This window comes from Scleropages formosus, chromosome 17 (genome assembly GCF_900964775.1).
Source record: "Scleropages formosus chromosome 17, fSclFor1.1, whole genome shotgun sequence".
In the NCBI taxonomy this organism is placed as follows: Eukaryota; Metazoa; Chordata; class Actinopteri; order Osteoglossiformes; family Osteoglossidae; genus Scleropages; species Scleropages formosus.
The window spans coordinates 9,444,213-9,466,691 of NC_041822.1; the positions used below are offsets into that span (position 1 = coordinate 9,444,213).

Consider the following 22,479-nt stretch of genomic DNA (forward strand, 5'->3'; position numbering starts at 1 on the left):
AAGCTTCGTTGAGGCTTCCTTGTTTGGAAGCAGCTGTTCTTTTACAACTGCTGCACCACTTAGCACGAACAATATATATAAACTTGTTATAAACTTGTTGGCTTCTTAAATGAATATTTCAAACGGCAGAGGAGTCTTTTATTGAAACACGGAAAGCAAAAAATAACCCCTTGTGTGTTTTTTGCATAATCCGAAATGACATCATACATTATGCATTTGTTATACAAGTCTGCCCGGAAAGTGTCTGTGCTTTGCAGAAACATGCCACAAAAAGTACTATTTTATAATATTAAAGTAATATTTTAAATGGCCAATCAATGTATTTCAATCAGAGTTAAGAAAAAAGTTATGCTTTGGGAAATTTTGTGAATCTAAAGGTCTTGACTGGAAGCAAGAAAGGTTCAACTGTTGAGATATGTGGAATATTTGACAAATAAATATGTTGAAACCCACAAATGGGAGTAGACAGGGAATAGAGTGTCTTGGTGTCATGTGACAACAGCCCTTGGCATGTTGCTTTTGCACAAACTATTAGCTCTTTCAAAGAGCATAATCTTGTGAGAGCAACATTCCAGATAGAACTTTTTTTTTTTAAATTGTCTAGTCGCCACATTTATTTACATTTATTTATTTAGCGGGTGGCGCAGTGGGTTGGACCACGGTCCTGCTGTCCGGTGGGTCTGGGGTTCGAGTCCCGCTTGGGGTGCCTTGCGACGGACTGGCGTCCCGTCCTGGGTGTGTCCCCTCCCCCTCCGGCCTTACGCCCTGTGTTGCCGGGTAGGCTCCGGCTCCCCGCGACCCCGTATGGGACAAGCGGTTCTGAAAATGTGTGTGTGTGTGTGTGTGTATTTATTTAGCAGATGCTTTTCTCCAAACTGACTTCCAATGAACTCTATGCAGTGTTATCAGCCCACACCCTCTTCACCAAGGTGACTTACACTGCTAGATACACTACTTACACTGGGTCACTCATCCATACATCAGTGGAACACACTCTCTCTGTTACTCACACACTATGGGTGAACCTGAACAGCATGTCTTTGGACTGTGGGAGGAAACCAGAACACCCGGAGGAAACCCACGCAGACACGAGGAGAACATACAAACTCCACACAGACTGAGCGGGGTGCAACACCATGTCCTCTCACACCACCAGGCACTGTGAGACAGCAGTGCTACTCACTGTGCCACTGTGCATCCAGTGCACACCGTGCATTTGTGGATAAACAATTTGTCATGAAATGAGGCATCAGTGACAACCAAGAAGAAAAAAGATTGTGGAATGAGAAATACATTTCGATACATACTACATACATACTATACATACTGCATCTTTGGTGCAAAAATACAGTAGTCCATTTCTGAACACAGGACAAAATGCAGCTAAGGAGTTCTGTAATGAGATGACATTTTCCCATTTGGCAGTTAATGCAGGCATGTATAACGGGGATGTGGTGACACAGAAGGTAAAGCTGGTACCTAATACCCCCAGAACTGCTTTGTGGGTATGGATTTGAGTCTGGTTCAGGGTATGTGGACTTTGCATGTTTCTGCCCCCAGATGGGCAAAAGGCACTAGCAAACCACTTCTGCCCCCCCCCTTGCCTAGAAAAGCAAACAAGTACTCACTAAGAGTCAGATTGGACTGGCTGGCACTTCCACCGGCATCAGCATGTATGAGCTTTAAGTGGTGCTGTGTAACTTGTGTCAGTTTTACAACACCCAGCAGCATCTATTTATCATCTCTGTTTTATGGTGTCACAAGCTAACCTTGTGAAAGCTCACTGAGTTCATTTCTGGACACATCCATCTCTGCTTTCCTTGGCACTAGGACCTATGAGGACCTTTTTTTCTTGGATAAGCCGTGCTCCAGGGCCAGATTCCCACAAGACGCAAGGAGTTTAGTTGGACCCACAGGTTATGCTTGCTTGTCAACTGGCAGCAATTAAGCTGGAATTTGTCCAAAAGCCCCTCTATCTTTTTCCTAGAAAGAACTTTTCCTAGACACAGTAATACTCCAGTGAGATTAACTAATTGACTGTAAAAGCAAGGCTGAAATTTGTTTTAGCAATCTAAAGTGCCCCCCTTTGAAACTTCTCCTGCCTAAGTAATGAGCACAGCTCTGAGGAATAGCACATATTTTTGTGACATGAGTGACAGAAGTGTCCTTTGCACCACTTTTTTCTGAACTCAGAACTGGTCCCAAAGTGGCTGAAACATGTTTTACATGTTAAAGGAAAGCAAAATAAATAATTAATCAAGCTGACAAATCTAGGTGCTGAGCTCACAGAGATGAGACGTGGAGCATGTGACATGTGCTTAAACAATGAGTGATCAGAAACATTCCCTAGCAAATCCTACAGCATTTGTTTAGCAAACTGAAAAATTTCCCATAGAAAACAGTACTGATTACAGCTGATGTACATAATTGCTGGAGGGACGTTGCGTTCAAAATTCTTGAGAAATCCAAAATCAAAAATTTGTCTTTTGCCCTAAAATAACTTAAATCATTCCGACGACCACAAAGCGCAGACTTATCAGTGATGAGGACAGATTCTCAAAATCCGTTGTGAAATGTTTTTCACAAAATAATCATGAGCTGAGCAACACAAGAAGGTACAACCTGTAATGTCAGCGCCTTGCAGACTCCAGCATTATGAGTTGTGAGCACATGATGATGTGTTTGCACCAGATGCCTCACCTGGACACTCTCTATAAAGAGCACTTGACAGCGGTGAATGGTGTGAAGCTGTGTTTAAGAAGCTTGTTTAGCCATTTTAACGGTTATCTCTGCCCTGTTCACATGCAAACCCATAACCCATGTGTTGAGATAATGTAGGCTGGAAAGTTAGTTCATTGCTTAGTTGATGAAACGTTTAATTTTTATACATGCCCCAGAAATGAGGTTAGCAAACGGGATTGTGGTTGCCAGTTTGGAAGTGTTCAAAGGGCTTCCTGGGAGACCACAGCATCGACTGAGCTACAGCCCCTCTGAGCACTTGATGAATGTTAAGTATGTCACTAAGAATAAATGAGAGCTGCTGCTGACTCCAAATATGGCAGTGCTGTGCTGTTTAGGGTCTAATAGCCCTTCTGAAGTGAAAGCCCTGCAATGGGCCCCTGGACAACCTTCAAATATGCACGACTACGCTCTGGTGTTGGTAGTGTATGCAAGTGCCAGGCCACTCTGCTGATGGCCCACAACCAGGGACTGTGTGTGGGCATGCTGTTTGGGGTATGTGTATGTTGTGTAGGGGGGCATGAAAAATGCACACTGTTTCTGCAATGGAAAGGCTCTCCTTTTGGACTGGGGCCTCTCTGCAGGGACCTGCCCCTCCTCCCACTTTTGCCTCACCAGGCCCTTTCACATACCCCTTTCCCCCTTGCCTGCCTCCTCCTTCCCCCCGACCTTTTGACAGCTTCAGAAAGAATGGCTAGGACCCGTGACAAAATGAAGAAAATGACCAAATAACTTTGGGAGGAAATGACAAGGACGGAAGATATCTACGCATTTTGCCATTCCTTAAATGGCATTTAGCTCAGTACTCTACAGTACTGAAAGACCATAGCGCTGAATTCCCAGCTTGCATCAGTCCATCTTTACTTTCAATTAAACTGTCATTTACTTTCAGGCAAAGGTTAGAAAAAGTTACAGTTGGTACTCACAAAATGCAAAAAAGTTTAGCCTTTCTGGGAATAACTTCTGTAAAATTCAGATTGGATGAGGGAATCCGCCTATTTTATGTCCATGCTAGATCAACATCATTTCTTATGAGAATACATTAATGATTTTGTTGCATTACAGTGCTTTATTAGCTCTTCTGCATCTAATTTTCTTGGAGTGAGAAACTGTGTTCCATTTTTCTCCCCGCTCTTAGAGAGTTATGCACTGTCTTGTGCCTCTTATCCCAGGCCCACCAGATGTGGAGCAACCTTGCGAGCCCAGTGTTCGCACCTGGAGCCCCAATTCAGGCATGGACTCCAGCAGTGTGGGCTCCCCACCTTGCCCACTGCAGGGCTGCATGCTACAGCTGGAGTTTCCTCATCCACTGGTGCCTGACTCACTTACTGTCTGGGTGACTTTCTTCTCGCCCGAGGAGACCCACCTACCTGCTATCCACAACATTCTGCTGCTGACTGTCAGTGGTGACAACGTGTCTTTGGGACCACATGATGTCTTCTGTGACACGCCGCTCACTGTCAAGCTCTCCGTGCAGGAGGAGGTGTATGGAGTGCAGTTCTTCACGACGGAGCCCCACCTGGAGATTGATGCCACTCTGCTGACCTCCAAACCTGACTGCCCACTGTGCCGCAGCTGCCAGCCACTGCGCTACCGGCTGCTGCGTCAACCACCCTTCACCCATGCCCCCCAGGGCCTCCTGCTGTCTGATCCCAGCCGCCGATATGTTGACAGGTAAATGCTGAAAGTGCTCCATCACTGAACTGCTTTGTTTTCCAGGAGTCAGTGCTGTAGTTCACAGCTTCATAGAAAAAATAATAGCATGCTTTGGTATATTGTTCTCTACCTCTATATTGTTCTCTATCCTTTTTTTTTCAAGCAGTATACCCTCAGATCTATAGGTAGGACCACATACAAAAGTTTGAGATGGTGATACTCCTATTTCAGATGAGCTCTTGGAAGTTGTTGGGTAGACAGGTTGAAAATTCATGTAAAAGTAGCATAGTTGAAAGTTGTATACTTAATAAATAGTATAAATAATGTAAAAAGTACAAATAAAATTGCATGCATTAATTATTTACTGTCCAATACTGTCACGACGACACACGCACCTCAACCAGCGGCACCAGACTCTGATTAGGCACCTGTTCACAATCAGAGCATTCATCCATGAAAACCATCCCCAGCTATTTTCAGTTGCGTAATCTCATAGAGACAACGTCCCTCCTGTGTCCACGATTCTTTCTCAGCGCCTTACCTGTCCTCCTCTGTGCACCTCGCTCCTTGTTCCCTCGCCCATCTCCTTGCCCCATTCCTGTTTCCCACAGCAACGAACCTCGCTCCATGTCATCAACCACGTCTTTGGATTCTTCCCTCAGACCATGTTTGCAGCTCAGATTGAACCTCCCTTGTCCCCGACAGAGAGTATTGTCCTGTCCTGAGTATCTTTATAATAAATGATCCCGCAATTGGGTCCACACCCGGGTCTCTGGTCTGCTCTGCGTGACAAATACTCCTTTGCCTGTTATACTGATTCAGTTTTTATTAGTTTTATATTTTTTGGAAAACATTCCTTTTTCACCTTATCTAGTTAGTTAATCTGCAAAGTGCACTGTGTGAAAATATTCAAGAGAATAAGGAGTTCAGCTTACCTTAGTGAGTTTCACATCTGCATTTTTGAGAGGCACACATCTGAGAAACATGTTCTTGTGAAATGAATTAAGCAGTACCTCGCTGTTTGCCGTTTCTCAAGTAAGGTTTCTCACTTGTGTGTTTGAAATGTAGAGTGAATATTTCTTTCCAGATTTCATGGGGGTTTGAGGTATGATGACACCAACCTGGGTGGGATTTTGCCAAGCCAAGATTAGTGAAAGTAGGAAAGACTATAGACATTTGACCGCTCAGGCACGTAAACCTATTTATGCGGTTCAAGGGAATGGACCTTACAGAGTGACCCGTGGAAAGTGGTATAAATCTATTTTTTTATGGTTGAAGAAAAGATATAGGTGGTTCAATTGCTTATAGTAACTACTAAAAGTGTTGTTTTTAGAGATAACGTTTAAGCGATATCTTGTACATGACCTCCCCCTTTCGCTGATCTGTTCTGCACAAAGCACACAGTCAGTCAAAAGGGTAGTATGAAAGCTATAAAGTGAATAAAATAAAGTATAAAAAAATGTCTTGGTTCAATTTCACAGCTGTGGAAATGTCATATTTTCTTAGATGACAGTGCTGCATTTTGCAGCAAATGGCAAAATGGCTACATCATTACTCTGCGTCGTTGAAATGGATGACTTTCGCTATTAAATATACTGATATCTAAAGGCACCAAAAATGTCATAAAGGAATTTTATAGACATTGAAATGTTTATAAAGATGTGGTGTGTACTGGATTTGTGTTTGTAAAAATGTTATGTCCTTATCGCTGTTCCCCAAGTGTAAATAATTAGCAATTACATAATTAGTTTCACCCACTATACCTTAAATGGTATTTGCTAGAAAGAATACTGGAATGGGAAGCAGAATAGAAAGTGGAAACAGTGGAAAAGCAACAATAAAATGCCCAGTTGACTTAAGTATACTGTTACAACAAAAGTACATATGGTATTAAATCCGGTTAGTATCAAATAAGAAGCACAACCTTTTTCTCTGTAAAAATAAAAGAGCAAATCAAGATGTTCATTGCATACTTGTATGTCTCCAGTTCAGCTGCTGGCAAAGAGAAGACAGAGGCTGGGGTATACATTTGAGGAGGCGGGGATGGGGGAATGTGATAAGTCCTTTGGTAACAGGAGGTGCTGGCCACCAACTCTGTGCGCTGACCCCCCAAAATGCCTGGGATTTAGAATGTGTGGTAATGTTGAGACCACCTGGTTTGGAAGTATGAGAGGGCAGTACAACATGCCTCTTCCTATAGACGTCCACCACATCCATCACATTTGACCTCTCTTCATCACAGAACCAACTTCTTCAGCGTTGAAAACAATCCCCTCATGGTCTTTGAAAACGACCTTTTTCTTTTTCTTTTGTCTGCTGGTAAGATTCTGTTTTTGTGTTTGAAAGACAAGGCAGTGGCTGAATCCTGGAAGAGAAAAAGGGGGAAACGATAAAGTTCCTGAGCAAGTGTGAAAAATGTGCTCACTTCAAAGTTGCTGGGAATTGTGTTGAAGCAGAGATTGTTTTAGACCCCTGCCACGCAATTCGGACAAGTGCTGTTTTGTCTTTCTTCACTGGAGTGTGACAACCAAAGAGAAGAGAAAACAAGGATCCAACTTGAAGTTTATTGTTAACCCCTATAATAAATGGAAGTATATAGTGCTGTAAAGCATCCATTATTTTCCCCTGGCATATCGACCTAATCTCAACAATGCACAAATTGAGAGTTTAATCATTGTGGCGACTCAAGTTAGCTGGTGTGGCTTGTTTTTGATTCATCTCTCTGTGTAAACTAGTCAATGTTTGCTGTGTTGTGAGCTGGTAGGGGGTTGAAGGTGCAGGTGCTTGCTGATTTACAGTTTCAGAATATTACATTCCAAGTTTCTTTTGTCACTACACTGATGACTCTGATCTTGTGTGTTGTGGTATCATCAGGCTTCTTAGTGAGAAGAGTAAGATTTTGGACCAGCCTGCTTTCTGAAGAGACTGGTTTCTAGGCTCTAGGACTGGGATTGGTTTCTGATTTGACAAGGCTTTGTAATAAGGAAAAAAGCTTTTCTGGCCTCTTGGATTTATTCTAACATATAGACCTTCAACTGGCATGGTCAGAATAGCCATTTTTGGGAAGAAACATAACCCGAAAGCAGGTTTCCTACTGCTAAGAGGAGTTTTATTTGAATATCAATAAAAGAAAGGGCAGAGGCCATGAAGTGTTTCAGCGCTACTTCCATTTCACTGACAATGTTGTGCAGTGTTGAACTCAAACTGCCCTACTGATTATTTAAACTTACTTAAATTTATGCCATGCAAAATTAAATCAAAGTGTAGTTAAAAAAATCATTATTATTTTTAGCTATTATTTTTTATCATTTTCTATGTTTGTTTATTTTTTATTTGAAAATAAGGGGTACGTATGAAAGTTTCTAATGAAGCCAGTTTGATAATGACACTTAATTTTTTGCAAAATTGAAAGTATCTTGCTTTCAGAATGTGAAATTTAATGCTTCCCAGATCACTGCTCACACATTTGTAGTTAGTAGTCCTTGGTTTATAGTGCAACAGCCAGCATTTAGCTTTCATTTCAGACCTTATGACTGCATTACGATTGTATATCTAACAGCTACTATTTTGGACAGCTGAGTTTTAATGGATGATTTGTGACCACAATCTTTTATGGTAAGGACTTACTACTATGGTTCTCTTGAATCATTTTCGATTACTCAAAGTGAATGATGCATTTATTGTAGCTGCTGTCATGGTTAAACTTGGGAACATATTTTATCATAACATGTTTCATTTCAAGTTTTTCGTTCAACTGAGTATTTACTTCTTTTTTTGCTGTGTCTATCCGTATGTTCTTTCTGATTCCTGAGATTTTGCTCCTCTGTTGAAGATGAAGGAAGATGCAGAAGAAGGAAATCCTAATTATGAAGCATTAGGTGATGCTTTAGAGGGTCTGCCTAATGCAGAACTTGGGCTTTCAGTGACACATGATGGGGACTGGCGTGAAGCTGGGATCCCTGACTCTAGAGGCTGCACCACTGGTAGTGCTTTTCCAAGAATGCTTCAGGATTTCCCAGGGATCCCTTTTGCAGAGTATTAGCCAGAGTCTGAAATCCAGGAAACTCATTAATTCAGAACGTGCAGGAGCGTTTCGAGTCACCTTGTGGGAGTCTATTCAGACATTCCTAGCTTTTTTCCCCTTCCTGTTTCTTTTCATTGGCACTGACCCCTTTGTGCTCTACAGCGGCATAGAGCCCACTTTAACCGCCATCCTGTGTGCCTTCTCAAAGCCCTTCCAGTGAAAGGCAAAGTTGGCTAATTTAAGGTGATAGCTCTTTGATATCCCCCAGTGTAGGTGAGCAGTCCAGCTCCTTCCCAGCAGCAGTCCAATCTGATTTGTGTTAGAATTTTTCTTCCCATTTTTCAAGAATGGGGATTGCATTTTTCGGGAGTGAGGCAATCCAGGTTCATGCCTTAACAATTCAACCTCATTTCACGCATTGTGGATGTCGCTCATTTCTTCTGTCAAGCTGTATAACAGCATTTGATGAAACTTCACAGCATGCACACTAAATTGGTATCAGTTGTGGGGGCTGTAACTGGAGACACAGGTATGTTTTCATCCCTAGAACAAGAAAATTGCAAGTATCGTTTTCATTGCTTTCTGTCTTTAAGCAATCGATTAAATAGCTCCACTCTAAAACTTCCAGCACCCCCAAGTTAATGTAACAAATGACTACATCCTTCTGTTATTGCAGTTACAGTATATCAATAAAAATCCCACACACCTTATTTAGTTTGCTCTGGAGGTGACCTCATCAATGAAACTGTGGTCATTGCACTGCCTCTGTTTTTGTGGATTGTACTTCCATGTGGGTGGCCGAGGCAGACTCCCAAGTGTCCGACTATTGTTCACCTATTAATGACTCTTTTCAGTCAGTCATTTAAAGATTGTTTTCATATCACAGCAGAAAACAGTGGACTGAAAGAACCCCCTCCCTGCCTCGCAATCCAGTGATATTTCATCTACCAGGTGCGGTGCCATTTGGCTGGGAAGAGCACCATTTTGTTTACTTTTCCTGTGAAAGTGGTGCTTATCAAATCTGTCTGCTGTTAAGAGAAATGGGTTGCTAATGAATGCTCTTCAATGGCGGCTGAGTAATTTCTCCTCCAATCCAAGATTCTTCTCCATTTGCCTTCACTGGTCAATGTTAACTGGGAAACAACTGGAGTACATGAGTTATTCATTATGCATGATGGAAAATAGTGATAAAGTTGTTGCCTTTTGTGGCTCTACTTATCATCTTGAAGGACAGTCTGCAACAGGGGACAAAGTGCTTTAGACCTGATTTCCATATCTCACCCTAAATTTTTTGTAATGATCCTGGAAAGGCGGGATGCCCTGTGTGGCAGCACTGCCTCTTTTCTCCATCTCCATTTTACCTCTCATCTCATATGTAATCATTACAGATTCTCATCCCAAAAAGCCTACTGGCAACTGTAAATTTAAAGCTTCTTGCTAGCTATTTCCAAGGTAGCATGCTAGTAAGAATCACGTCTGCATCTAAGTCTCTCTTTCTTCTAATGTAATGCACATATTGTATTTTCTATGAGATGTACATTGCTTTGGAGAAAAGTGTCTGCTAAATGAATAAATGTAAATGTAAGCTCATGGATGTATGTACAGTCCTGTAATGTAAATATCAATTGTGCAAATTTTCTCCAGTTCTCTTTTTACGATTAGGTCAGTCCGTCAGTGCAAGAAGAAATCTAAGCAGGGGAGCTGGAGTCGGTCATAAGGAAGGACTGAATTTTGTGTTCCAGCTAAAATGAACCCTGGCTGTGAATGAAAGAGGTCAGCAGTGACACAGTGCACTGACGGTGTTTTTGTTTTAGTTTCGTCGAGGCTAGTGCAGTGGCGTTGGAGATGGTGGATGCCTCAAGCTGAGAGGAACAGGAAACCCATGCAGCTAGAATGTCATGCGGGCGCTTCATGCAGTCCAAATAAATTCTTGTGGTTTCTGAGCTGGGATCATTTTGGGACAGTATTTTAAGTCCAGGTCATGCCCTTTGTCAGGGCGTTATGAGAACCCCAGTTGTTTTGGTCTTGGTGGTTGATAGACTGATAAAATAAATAAATAAATAAATAGCATCCAAAATAGAAAGAAATGAAAATGATAAATTTAATATCGTTTAAATTTAAAAATTTAGATTATGTCATGAACAAGTGTTACATCTATAACCACACTGAAATACACTGAGAAAATGACACAAAACGGCTTTTTAAAATATTTCAGTTAAGCTAATATTTTTACTTTGACCTCATTCCATAGAAGGCTTACTCCCCATTCTAAATAATACACATGGGACCATTACTGTTATCTCAGTAAGTTTAAACAATTTTATTAATTCCAATTTGGCAGAATAGGCTTTTCTTATTTATCACAGTGTAGAATCATTGAGGTGGTCTCATCTGTTTTCAATAATCCAGACAGTGATGAAGGAAGGAAACAAATAGTGTTCTCTGATAACATGGGCATGATAGAGATGTGTGGGAATGGAATGCTGGCTTTGGTCTGGTCAGCTATTACATCCTCCACCCTCCTCTGGGCGACAGACACATATGTTTATCAGCAGGTACTAGAATGGGAGAGAAAGCGTTGGGCTAGGGGATTGCTTACTGTCAGAATACCCTCTTCATACAAAATCCCCCAACTACTTTACAGGGGTCACTGGTTGACATACCAAGCTACCAATGTACTCTCCCACACTTCAGGGTGTTCCGCAGAGGGTTCCTGACCATGATGTCATTGGCCATCACACATTCCAGAACTAAAACAAGTAAAAAATTACTTATCAACTGTGGAGACAAGTATTAAAAACAAGACAATGGAACTTGTTTTTATTCTTTTTCTTTTTCGCTTAACAACAGAACAAAACAAGAACAAATAGATTCAGAGACAAGCTGCTAATAGCTAACTATAGCCTAAATGACAACTGTTATGAAATTTTCAGATTTTCACTGAAAAAATTAAGAAATATATTAAATTTGTCCCTCTGTCCATTTGGGTTTTAGTTAGTTGTTTTTACTTTTTAATTAAAGTTCAGTTTTTCACACTACTGTGGTTGGGGCAGAGACAATCAGTTTTGTTTAATCTTGTGATATTTAGTCACAATTCAATTTTACAGTTGCTTAAGGAACAAAATACTCTTCTACTAGAGGTGAAAGCTGATCCTAAATCAGTCTTTACAAATGCAGCAATTGCTGAAAATTTTATTAAGAAATACAAGAAACAAATTTGTTTTATTTTCAAGTGAATGTTCTGAAAAAGGGGGACGTGGTGGCGCAGTGGGTTGGACCGGGTCCTGCTCTTCAGTGGGTCTGCGGTTCGAGTCCCGCTTGGGGTGCCTTGTGGCGGACTGGCGTCCCGTCCTGGGTGTGTCCCCTCCCCCTCTGGCCCTACACCCTGTGTTGCCGGGTTAGGCTCCGGTTCCCCGTGACCCCATATGGGACAAGCGGTTCTGAAAATGTATGTATGTTCTGAAAAAATCAGTGGTGCGGTGGCGCAGTGGGTTGGACCGCAGTCCTGCTCTCCGGTGGGTCTGGGGTTTGAGTCCTGCTTGGGGTGCCTTGTGATGGACTGGTGTCCTGTCCTGGGTGTGTCCCCTCTGGCCTTACGCCCTGTGTTACTGGGTAGGCTCTGGTTCCCTGTAACCATGTATGGGACAAGTGGTTCTGAAAATGTGTGTGTTCCGAGAAAGCAACTTGTTTCTTTTGTGAAAAATCAGCTTTGGTGACTGTCAATACACACACACACACACACACACACACACATTTTCAGAACCGCTTGTCCCATACGGGGTCACGGGGAACCGGAGCCTACCCGGCAACACAGGGCGTAAGGCCGGAGGGGGAGGGGACACACCCAGGACGGGACGCCAGTCCGTCGCAAGGCACCCCAAGCGGGACTCAAACCCCAGACCCACCGGAGAGGAGAACTGTGGTCCAACCCACTGCGCCACCGCACCCCTCTCATGACTGTCAATAGTAATTTATATATCTGATTTTTTTTTTAGATTTAGGGGGTGCGGTGGCACAGTGGGTTGGACCTTGTCCTGCTCTCGGGTGGATCTGGGGTTCGAGTCCTGCTTGGGGTGCCTTGTGACGGACTGATGTCCCATCCTGGGTGTGTCCCCTCCCCCTCCGGCCTTCCGCCCTGTGTTGCCAGGCCGGGCTCCGGCTCCCCGTGACCCCGTATGGGACAAGCATTTCTGATGACGATGATTTTTTAGATGACATTTTTCGAGTTTCTGTGTAACTGAACCAGTTGTATCACATCCTCTGTTTTGCTAGACTCAGTGTCATACCATGCCTGACATTGCCTGGTAATGCTCTTTTTAAGAAATGCTAGAGAGCCTGGATTTGTAAACTTGAGCACAAGTTCTTTGTTTCTCCCTTCATTGCTGAACCATGGTTTATCAAATTTTGTTACTAATTTCACAACTACATTAAAAAAACAACAATGATCACTGGCAAGAGTTCAAAGATGAGAGTCTAATATTTTTTCCCCTTATTGAAAACCATTTTGTAATAACTAAAAATTTATTTGCAGCCTCTTGTAGTGAAGCTATAAACACACATACATACAGTTGCAGTTGTGTCTGATGTGAGGATCCTATTTATTTAGTCATTCATCTCCCTGAATCTAGTGTTTCACAAATACACGTTTGCTTTGGCAAGTTTGCTTGTTTGTAAATGTTGTCAAGATATTTCTCTAAAAGTGCACTTAAAAGTTACAACACATAAATAGTCGTGGATTTCTTTTATTGCCATAAAGCAGCATAATACACCTTGGGACCTGAAAGGTTTTGTGACATAACTGATTACCTTTGAACATCTGGGTATTTTTTGAGCCATAAAGGAATATTGCTGTCCTGGACAGTTCTGTTTTTTTGACTGGTGATAATTCACAGGGTTGTTGGCTTCATTATTCTGATTCATATTACAGAAAATATTTGCAGTTTGTTACAGAAATTATTTTAGAAATGCTATAACCAATTATTGCCAATACAAATTATTATCTTCCAGGAGCAATTTGGGATCAAACAGATCATTTTTCATTGTAAGTTTATATATTGTAAATAGAATTTGCCAACATCTGTTGCTTCAATTAGTATACACTGTAGATTTTTTTAAATTTATATGTTGTGTGTTCCATGGCATTCACATTTGGACTGTAGTGGCATTGCAGCTGTAAAGCTTTACTCAATGACCATTTTACTGTGTACACTTACCTAGTATTGGCAGGACCCCTTTTTCCCCACAGAATAGCCTCAATTCTTTGAAGTATGGATTGATGCTGCTGGAAAAATTCCTTATGGATTTTTGTCCAGGATGACCCAATAGTATCTTGCAGTTCTAACAGAATTTGTTGGCACATTCATGCTATGGACCTGCTTATTCCACTTCATCCAAAGGTGTTTCATTGGGTTGAGATCTGGGTACTGCGCAGACCATTAAAGTAGACTGAGGTATCTTTCATGCTTCTATAACCACCTTGAGATAATATATCCTTTGTGACATGGCACATTACCCTGGTTGAAGTAACCATTTGCAATATACCTGCTCAGCTTGGGGAGGATGTGGAAGTGAAATGATACTCACTTGGTATTAAGAGACTTAGTGTGTGCTAATTTCAATTTTCCAACACCATTATACCATCTAGTATGGTCTTCTCTTGCTGTAGCCCATCCATTTCAAGGTTTGATGATTTTGCATTTAGAGAAGCCTTATGGTATACACCCTTGTGTTGAACTATTATTGTTGTGCTTTGTTTCCTTCCTGTTAGGTTTTACAAGTCTGGCCATTCTTCTAAGGCTTCTACCATTAACAAAGTTTTTTAAACTACAGAAGTGCTCCTGGGTGGATGTTTTTTGTTTGTCCCATCATTCTCTGTAAACTCTAGACACTCTATTGCATACAAATCCTGGGAGTGTGGCTGTTTCTGAGATGCTGGAACCATCATGTCTGACACCAAGTCAAACTGTCCAGAATCCTATAAATCTTATTTCTACGCCATTCTAATGATTTGTCCCATAGAACCTCTCAGCCTTGTTTGTTTGCTTTACATATGCTGAGTTGTGTCCACATAATTTGGTGTTTGCAGAAGCAGGCTATTTGGGTTAACAAGCATGTGTACTTCATAAAGTGACCATTGAGTGTAGATTTATTAACAGAGCTTCTACATCTTAGGAAATTAATACTGAACCCAACATCCTCTAATGTGCAGCTTGACTGGATCACTCAGACCTCTAAGAAGTAAATCTTTTTAGCTTTTTTGTACCTTGTCTTCCTTTCCTCTTAATCTTTGTCATAATGATGCAACTGAAGCTTTCCATACTCTACCTCTGGAGCCCTACTGTATGGTCATTTATGTGCACATCAAAGACAAGCTTGGGAGGAAGCAATTTGATTTAAACCAGGAGGGGGTTCTCCCATCCCTGGTTGTCCATTACTTCCAAAACTGTTGGGGTCACGCTGCCTCGATGTACTCTTTCAAGGTTTTCCTTTTCTCCTTCATACTCCTGGTGCTTGATTTATTGCCATGTCAGAAATGGCTCTAGCAGCACTGTGCAATTAAAAATGGACACATGTAGGCCAAGGCCAAGATGAAGATCCCATCAGGGAGAAGGAAAGTTCAAAGCAGCTCAAACCTTATTCTTGATACTCAGTAAACCAGTTGCCTGCTTGCTGTTTTAAATTAGACCTATTTTTTGATGATACGGGATGCAATATTCTATACGCAATGCACTTAATGACTGTTTAGCATTGGTGAACTCAAAAAATTGCTGTTAGTATCTCATTGATCACCCCAAAGTCTTCCCCAGATCTCAGCTCCTTTGTTTTCATAATATACAAGGAATTATCTTTATGTCCTTCAATTTTTACTTGTTTTCTGTTAGTTCTCTCATCCCTGGAGAAAAAACTGTTATGAGCAACTGTCTGATTTACTGCTTTAAAGCCTTGATTGAACCTCACCTCTGGCACAAGGTGCTAATAAACTATGTAAATAAATACACACACACTCTCCGAAACCGCTGGTCCCAAGCGGGGTCGCGGTGAACCAGAGCCTAACTTGAACCCCAGACCTGCCGGACAGTGGGACTCGGCTAAGCCCGCCACACCACCACACCACCACACCCCCTTTGTACACACACACACACACAGAGTCTGAAACTGTTTGTCCCAAGCAGGGTCGTGGCAAACTGGAGCCTAACCTGGCAACGCAGGGCGCGGGGCTGGAGGGGAAGGGGGCACACCCAGGACGGGCCGACAGTCCTTCGCAGGGCACCCGAAGCAGGACTCGAACTGCAGACCCACCAGAGAGTAGGCCCCAGCCAAACCTGCTGTGCCACAGCACCCCCCCCCCCACAAATGAATGAATGAATGAATGAATGAATGAATGAAAACATTTGCATTTATTGCACACTTTAGATTGTCACAAGAAATTTTTCCTCACAGCATACCGTACCATCTTGACTGCCTTCCCCGACACCCACTGTCCATGGCCTGGCAATGTCTGATATTTCTGGCTTTATGCCTTAGAAGATCTCTTATACAAGACCTCAAGATCCTATCTGGCTATTTTTAAAATTTGTAAGAATCTGTAAATTAATACAATTTGTTGCTGAAAGTACCACTTATTTCTGTGCTTGATTTCACAGTCATGCTTTTTTTTTATTCTTAGCAATTCACTAATTTAAAAATAAAGAAATGGGTTTTAGGAAATTTATCTAAATTTGTCTCAGCTGTAGAGCAAGGAGTAGAATGCAGTATATGAGAGTGACGAACTGTTCCATTGTGCTAAAGAAAAATATTATTAATAAACAGGCATTTTTTCTCCTGACTCCTTTAGAATGCGGTTTTGTGAAAAAGTACATGCATGTATTTAGCAAAGTTCTGCATTCATATTTTCACTGGGGCTGGCAGTTGAATATTTTGCAAAGCATTTTCTCTTTACAGTGGGAAAATAATGACTATTGTCCTAGGAGGTGAAAGCTAAAAACACATTTTTGACTTGGTTTCCCTCCATTTGAACGGATGTGGTAAAAATAGGCTTTCCTGCAGTAAATCTCTGAACACATTTTGAAGACTAAATGCTTTGTATTTTTATTGGACCCATGCAATGTCTAAGTTCCCAGCTATTAGCTTGAACAAACAGAAACAAATTGGTACATAAAAGACAGCCTTTATGTTAATGACTACTTCTTGCCACTTATGAAATGTTACTGCCTCTCTCCTCATTAGTTAAAAAGCTGCTTCTAGCTCTACTGCAGTTTGTGGTCATATGCTGGCCCTGCTTGAACCCTCAGCATTTCTATAATAATGTAAGGAAGAAAAAGCTATAAAGCCTTTTTGTTCAGCATTTGTTAGTGCTAACTTTCCAAATGGTGGAAAAAAGTCCTGTTATCAGAAAGAGTGAAGTCACCTGGCAGTTATTGGCACTTTAATGCTGACCTGTGGGTTCCATTTGGCTGTGAATGAGAGAACCTTGTTTCATAGTAAGTCATCACTGTGATATTGTACAAATATGATTGTTTCACTGTGAGGTTTTTCACAAAAGATTCCTTACAGGAAAGAGGAATAAAGTTGAGCTGTTGGGAGATGTACTTTCCAGCTGGGTTCTCCTTCCCAGATTTAACACCAATCTGGTGAGCCTAGTTTGGCACCAAGCCCACTCCTGTTCTGTCCCCTTACTACTACAGCTAGGCTTTTTGTAGAAGGGAAAGTGATCGGTACCGTGTTCCACAACTGTTTGCTGCTCGTTGACTGATTGCTTCCATCTGTGCTATCAACGATGCATTGGTAAAACGGGAAGACCCCCATGTGTGTCACACCCCAGTGGCATTTGAAGAATGTTCATTGGCTCTAAGTGGAATCAAAGTGAAGTTGGTGTCCCATAAACAGTGGCTCAGAGGAATAGCTGAAGAAGTATTGTTGCTCTGAATAAGTTGTGTTGATTGAAAGGGGTTCTTTGCCTGCTACTGGGTGACTTCCTTCAGGGAGTCTTTTATGCAAGTGTGTGTTTATGACTGCGGGTGTACGCTATGTATTTACACCAGTGGAAAGACATTTCTTTATCTTTCCTCCTGAGGCAGCTGGAGCTACGGGCAGGAAAACATCAAATTCTTTGAAGGTATTAATGAGTCAGGGACTAATATCACTTAGTACCCTGTGTGTTCCTAGAAATCAGTGTAAACATTTGGCAACATTAATGTTAATGTTTTCAACTTTTCTTCTGTCTTGGATTTCTCTTCCTTTCCAGTGTACTATTTTGTACTTATTCTCTTCAGGATTTATTTGCTTTTTGTTAACTGGCATTGTTAACCAAGGGCAATTTACAATGTGATATTTGTACAGAAAAGCAAAAAAGAATTTTTGCACCCTTATTCAGCAAAGTATTCTTGTGGAAATAGTTCAGAGTAACTGCCTTGTTTAAATGTCCTGCAGCAGGATTTAAACTGAAAACCGTAAGATTGAGAGGTAACAGTCCTTGCCACATTGCTACCTGCTGATGAGTTATTGGCAAGTAGAATCACTGGAGAAAATAGGAATGTCATGCTGTTGGATAATGGAGGGTTTAGTGAGGATTTTTCTGTGTGTTATTGGTTTATATTTTTTTATGTACTCTGTTTTTCGAATGCCTGCAATGTTGATTTTTAGCTTAATGTTGAATGTTTTTCTTAAAACTGATATTTATCCATCAGATGCTTTTTTAAATGTCAAAATTTTGTTTCTCTCTTGTTGGTATAGCCCCATTGTTTTGCACCACATATTTGCTCTCTATGTATTTGTTGCATCACAACACTGGTGGTCAAGGTTTAAGTAACTCAGCAGACTGTAACATGATACAATCCATTAGCATGTCAGTGTTGATATTCATCACTTTTAAAGGTGGTCTGAAAACATGCAAATCAGCTTTGTGTGAGGAGAAAAAGTAAAAATGGTATACCTGTATGATGAGACAAATATATATTTTTATAAATGAGTGTGTTAGTGAGGTAATGAGGGGGGAAAAAAACATAAGTTCAGTTACGGGTAGCTAACTGCCTTTTTTTTTTTTTTTAAAATGCCCTATGTTTGTCTGTCGTAGGGATGTGGAGCCTGGCTCATTTTACACGTACCAAGTACGTACTGTGTCCATGAGTGCAGAAAGTGAACCATCACCCGCTCTCACACACCAGCTGGGTGCGCCTTACTGTGGAGATGGCCACATCCAGAAGTAAGCAGCCAACACTGAACTCATCTCTTCACTAGCAATTTAATTTTCTGATACAAATAGCTTGAGATGAAAGTATATGAAGTGCAGTTTTATTCCTGCTGGTATAAGTGTGATGGTATATCTTGTTTCAGGTCCCAGGGTGAGCAATGTGACGATATGAACTCTGCAAATGGGGATGGCTGTTCCAGTCGGTGTAAGAAAGAGCCTTTCTTCAACTGTGTAGGTAGGTTTGCAAATCTGTGTTTTTCAGACGTCTCAAGGCTGAGTATATATTAAGAACATTTGGTGTTGGTGTCACTTTGTCTTAGTTTTTGTTTTTTCTGCCATTTCGCCATAGATTGTAGTTTTGCCATGATACTTCTTGACAGGTTCTTGAGGAGTCAGAACCCCATTTATTATATCAAAACAGCTTGACAGTTATTTCTGTCTATATTCTCGTTGTACCAGTTCACATAATGTACTGGTTTACTGGAAACCACCAAACTGAAGAAATAGCTAGAATATCAAAAGATTTCTCCTCAGGATGTATGCATAGTACAGTAAAGCACTTGTTGTGGATTGGTTAGAGGTATTCTGGATAAGAAACATGTCTTTAGCATCTCTGTCTTTTTGACCATTTTCCCACACAAACACAGAGGTTCACCCTTTTTCAGTGAAATCCACTGGTAGCTGAAGATGCCAGAAAATTTGTTCAGGATCCCATAACCATACGTGTTTCAATCCTTTTCACAAAAGAAATTGCTCCCAGCTTGTAAAGTTTGAGATTCAACCTTCCCAAGCATTAACAGCCGCCTGTATGCTTTTCCTGTTAGCTTTTAGTTTTTCAATCGGTTTTCTTTTCAAATGTGTTAATAAGGAGCTGGAGTGTTTTGGGGGGGGGGGGTGATGGGGGGTGGCTTTAAGAATTTCATGGGCCTTTTGATGTGAAATCCGTGAATGTATATTTGAATAGCTGAATGGTTGTCCTCGCTTGACCTGAGAAACCTGTTGGAATTTGTGGCCTGGTGCCGCCCTAATTGGCAGAGCGAGAGAGAGAACGAGAGAGAGAGAGAACTAAAAGGAACATAGGGGTGAATGGGTGTAACCTGTTCTGACCGATAGAGGTCTGGGGCTATGCAGCCAAGACCAGTATCTCAGGGGCTTGTCTTCAGAAAAGGCATTGCACTGAAGTACAATCTCATTCTTCAAAGTGTCAAAATATAGGGAATCCTCTTTTCTTCAGCAAGAACTTGAGTGGGTATTGTCAGACTTGTAAGTAATCTGTGATACCAGAGGAAACATTTTGACTGCTAAATATTGAGTCAAGGATTGGTACCTTTTCAGATCAACTGAGGTCAATTTATTTTTGTCAACTTGTTTGACACCAAGGTGGGGCTGAAGGACAGTGCTGCATGTTTGACTAGTGGGGACTGAAGAGGAAGGAAGATCCCCTTAAAGTAGAATTCAAGTCTGAACCGTTCCATTTGAACCCTGGACACATACATCCGCGTGAGTGAGTTCTGTGGGCCCCTTCAAAAAAAAAAAAAAACCCCTCATTTCAGCTGCACTGGAGTCAGAGAACAGGGCAGACCTAGAAAATCCCATCAGCTCCCCCCGACTGAACCTCACTACACAACATTCCTCAGAGCTCCATTGGGTGCCCCAGAATACCATAGTACTGCTTTATCTCTAAATCATGAGGATAGATCATAATCTGTCAAGTTTTCACCCCCACCAGAAAAACTTTCCTGAATTCAGGCCAGGAACTTTTTGTCATGGAATGGACGACTGTGTGCGTGTGTGCATGTGTAATATCTGTATCACACCCCCACACATCTATCTATCTATCTATGCATGTATGTGCACACCCTTATCTCATGTTCCGTCACACTTAAACTATGAAACATCTTGCTGGTGTGAACAGACAGATTATACATTCCATAAGCATATGGTGTAATTCAACTGTTTTAGATGAAAATATTGTATAGTAGCGTTTACTCTTGCTAGACGGCCTGCACAGACAACAAGGTGCACTCTTCTGATTTAGGCTCTAGGATGTGGTTTTTGATGCTAAACGCCTTCAGATTTTTCGCTGTTTCGTTATCACCCTCCTCTGCTCACTTTCCACTTAGACCAGCCACTGTCTGTTTGTGTCAACGTACAGACGTCATGGTGTGAAACCGGGGTGGCCCTGGACACCCAGCTACCTAGCACCAGTGAGCCAGCTGTGCGCTTATATGGGATGTGTGACTTTTCACACTGGCTTGTCTCTGTCCCATCCTGCTGTCATGCGCTCTGAGCCATCGGGTGCAAGTGAGGACTGCTTTTCCAAAGGGTCTGAAGGTTAAAGGCTGTGTGTGCAACATTATTGAAGAGTTAACATCAACACAGTACTTGTACATTTCTGAAGCTGTGCGCCAGGCATCGGAAAGAACACTCTCAAGAAGTCCTGCGAAGGATTCTATGCATTCATTCGTATTAGGACATCAGTAATAATGACACTTTATAATTTCAAAAGGATCAAGTCTGTTTCTTTCTGAAATTGTCTTCAAGAAGGGACATGCAAGAATGGGGGGGAAAAAATTATGGAGGTAAAGAAATGCTAATCATTGTGCGTATAAAGACAACTAGATTTTTAGCAATATTAGCCTGGTGGCAAAATTAATAGGGCTAACACTGAACACTTCAGATCAGCAAATGGAAATCCTTGTATGAAGTATTCCTGCCTATGTTTTAATATCCATTTCTTCAGGTCAGATATTCTGTTGTTATGGATGGTATGAACCAGTCCTGATGGTCTCTTAAAAACACCAAGGCTAAGTTAACAGGATGTGCCATGGTAAATACAAATTGGAGAACTTTAGAAGCTTATAGTTCAGTACTGAATCCGGCCTTTTTTGTCACTCTGTACAGTGTCTTGTTTATCTCTCTAACTATTATTCACTTTCAGATGTAGACAAATGCACCGGCTCAGTTTAAGAATAACCAGTGCAGAGGTTCATAATATTCCTTTTCTGTGAACATGGTGGGTATGAGTGTGTTTGGAATACACAGCCCATTATCTTTGAAGATAAAGCCGTATCAGTGTTTTATTAATCAATGCCACATTAACTGAGTGTTGTGGGAAACTTAAATTGTGAGTCAGCCAAGTGTTATCGTATTCATTTTGTAACGGTTCTTGCTGTGTTCATCTCAAGACACCTTGCTGGGGCCTCTCAATGTGTCTGTCTTTAGGGGATGTAGTGTAAAAAGGTAAATGTCTGCACAGTGGAAAAAACCAGTGGATTAAGGTTTACCCTTTCTTTCAATTCAGTTCTTGGTTCAAATGATAAAAGGAGTATTCATGGGTGTGACAAAAGAATTAAAAATAAGTCACTTTCAGTATTTAATTTGTAAGATTATTTGTGCTCATTCTTAATTACTATTTTGCATCCACTGCTTGTAAGATGTCGTGACACTACATTTTATGTTAACATCCCACTGTATTTTTAAGGGTGCATCCTTTGACGTACGAATGTGATGGGCTCAGCTGTATGATGATATTATGGATGCGACCCATCCTGTCTCTTTCGAAAGTGAAGAATTCTGCTATGTCAATTCTTACATTTATGACTTGCATTTCCAAATATTGTACTGCAACATGACTATGAATTTTTTTAGTATAAGAAAGAATGGAATACAGTAATGGAATTGCCAAATTTCTAATGTCTCCTATTTTATTTGCGGTGGGTATTAGACTGACCTTTTCATACAGTAGTGAGTAAGCAGCATAAGGACATTCTGTAGTGGGACTAATATAATGTTTAAGGCTGGAAAAAAGTGGCTATGAAAGTGTATGCCTCATTGTAGCCGATTTATTTGGTTAAGTGCTTAGCCAAAT

General features: G+C 41.3%; 1 protein-coding gene across 1 annotated transcript in view; it reads left to right on the top strand.

Annotated features, from left to right (window-relative positions):
- Positions 1-22,479, top strand: part of pappab (pregnancy-associated plasma protein A, pappalysin 1b) — a 107,035-nt gene that overhangs the window by 32,235 nt on the left and 52,321 nt on the right. The window contains exons 7-9 of the mRNA XM_018758954.2: positions 3,912-4,413; positions 18,492-18,620; positions 18,752-18,843. Of these exons, the coding sequence (XP_018614470.2) occupies positions 3,912-4,413; positions 18,492-18,620; positions 18,752-18,843 (723 nt within the window). The remainder of the gene's footprint in view (positions 1-3,911; positions 4,414-18,491; positions 18,621-18,751; positions 18,844-22,479) is intronic.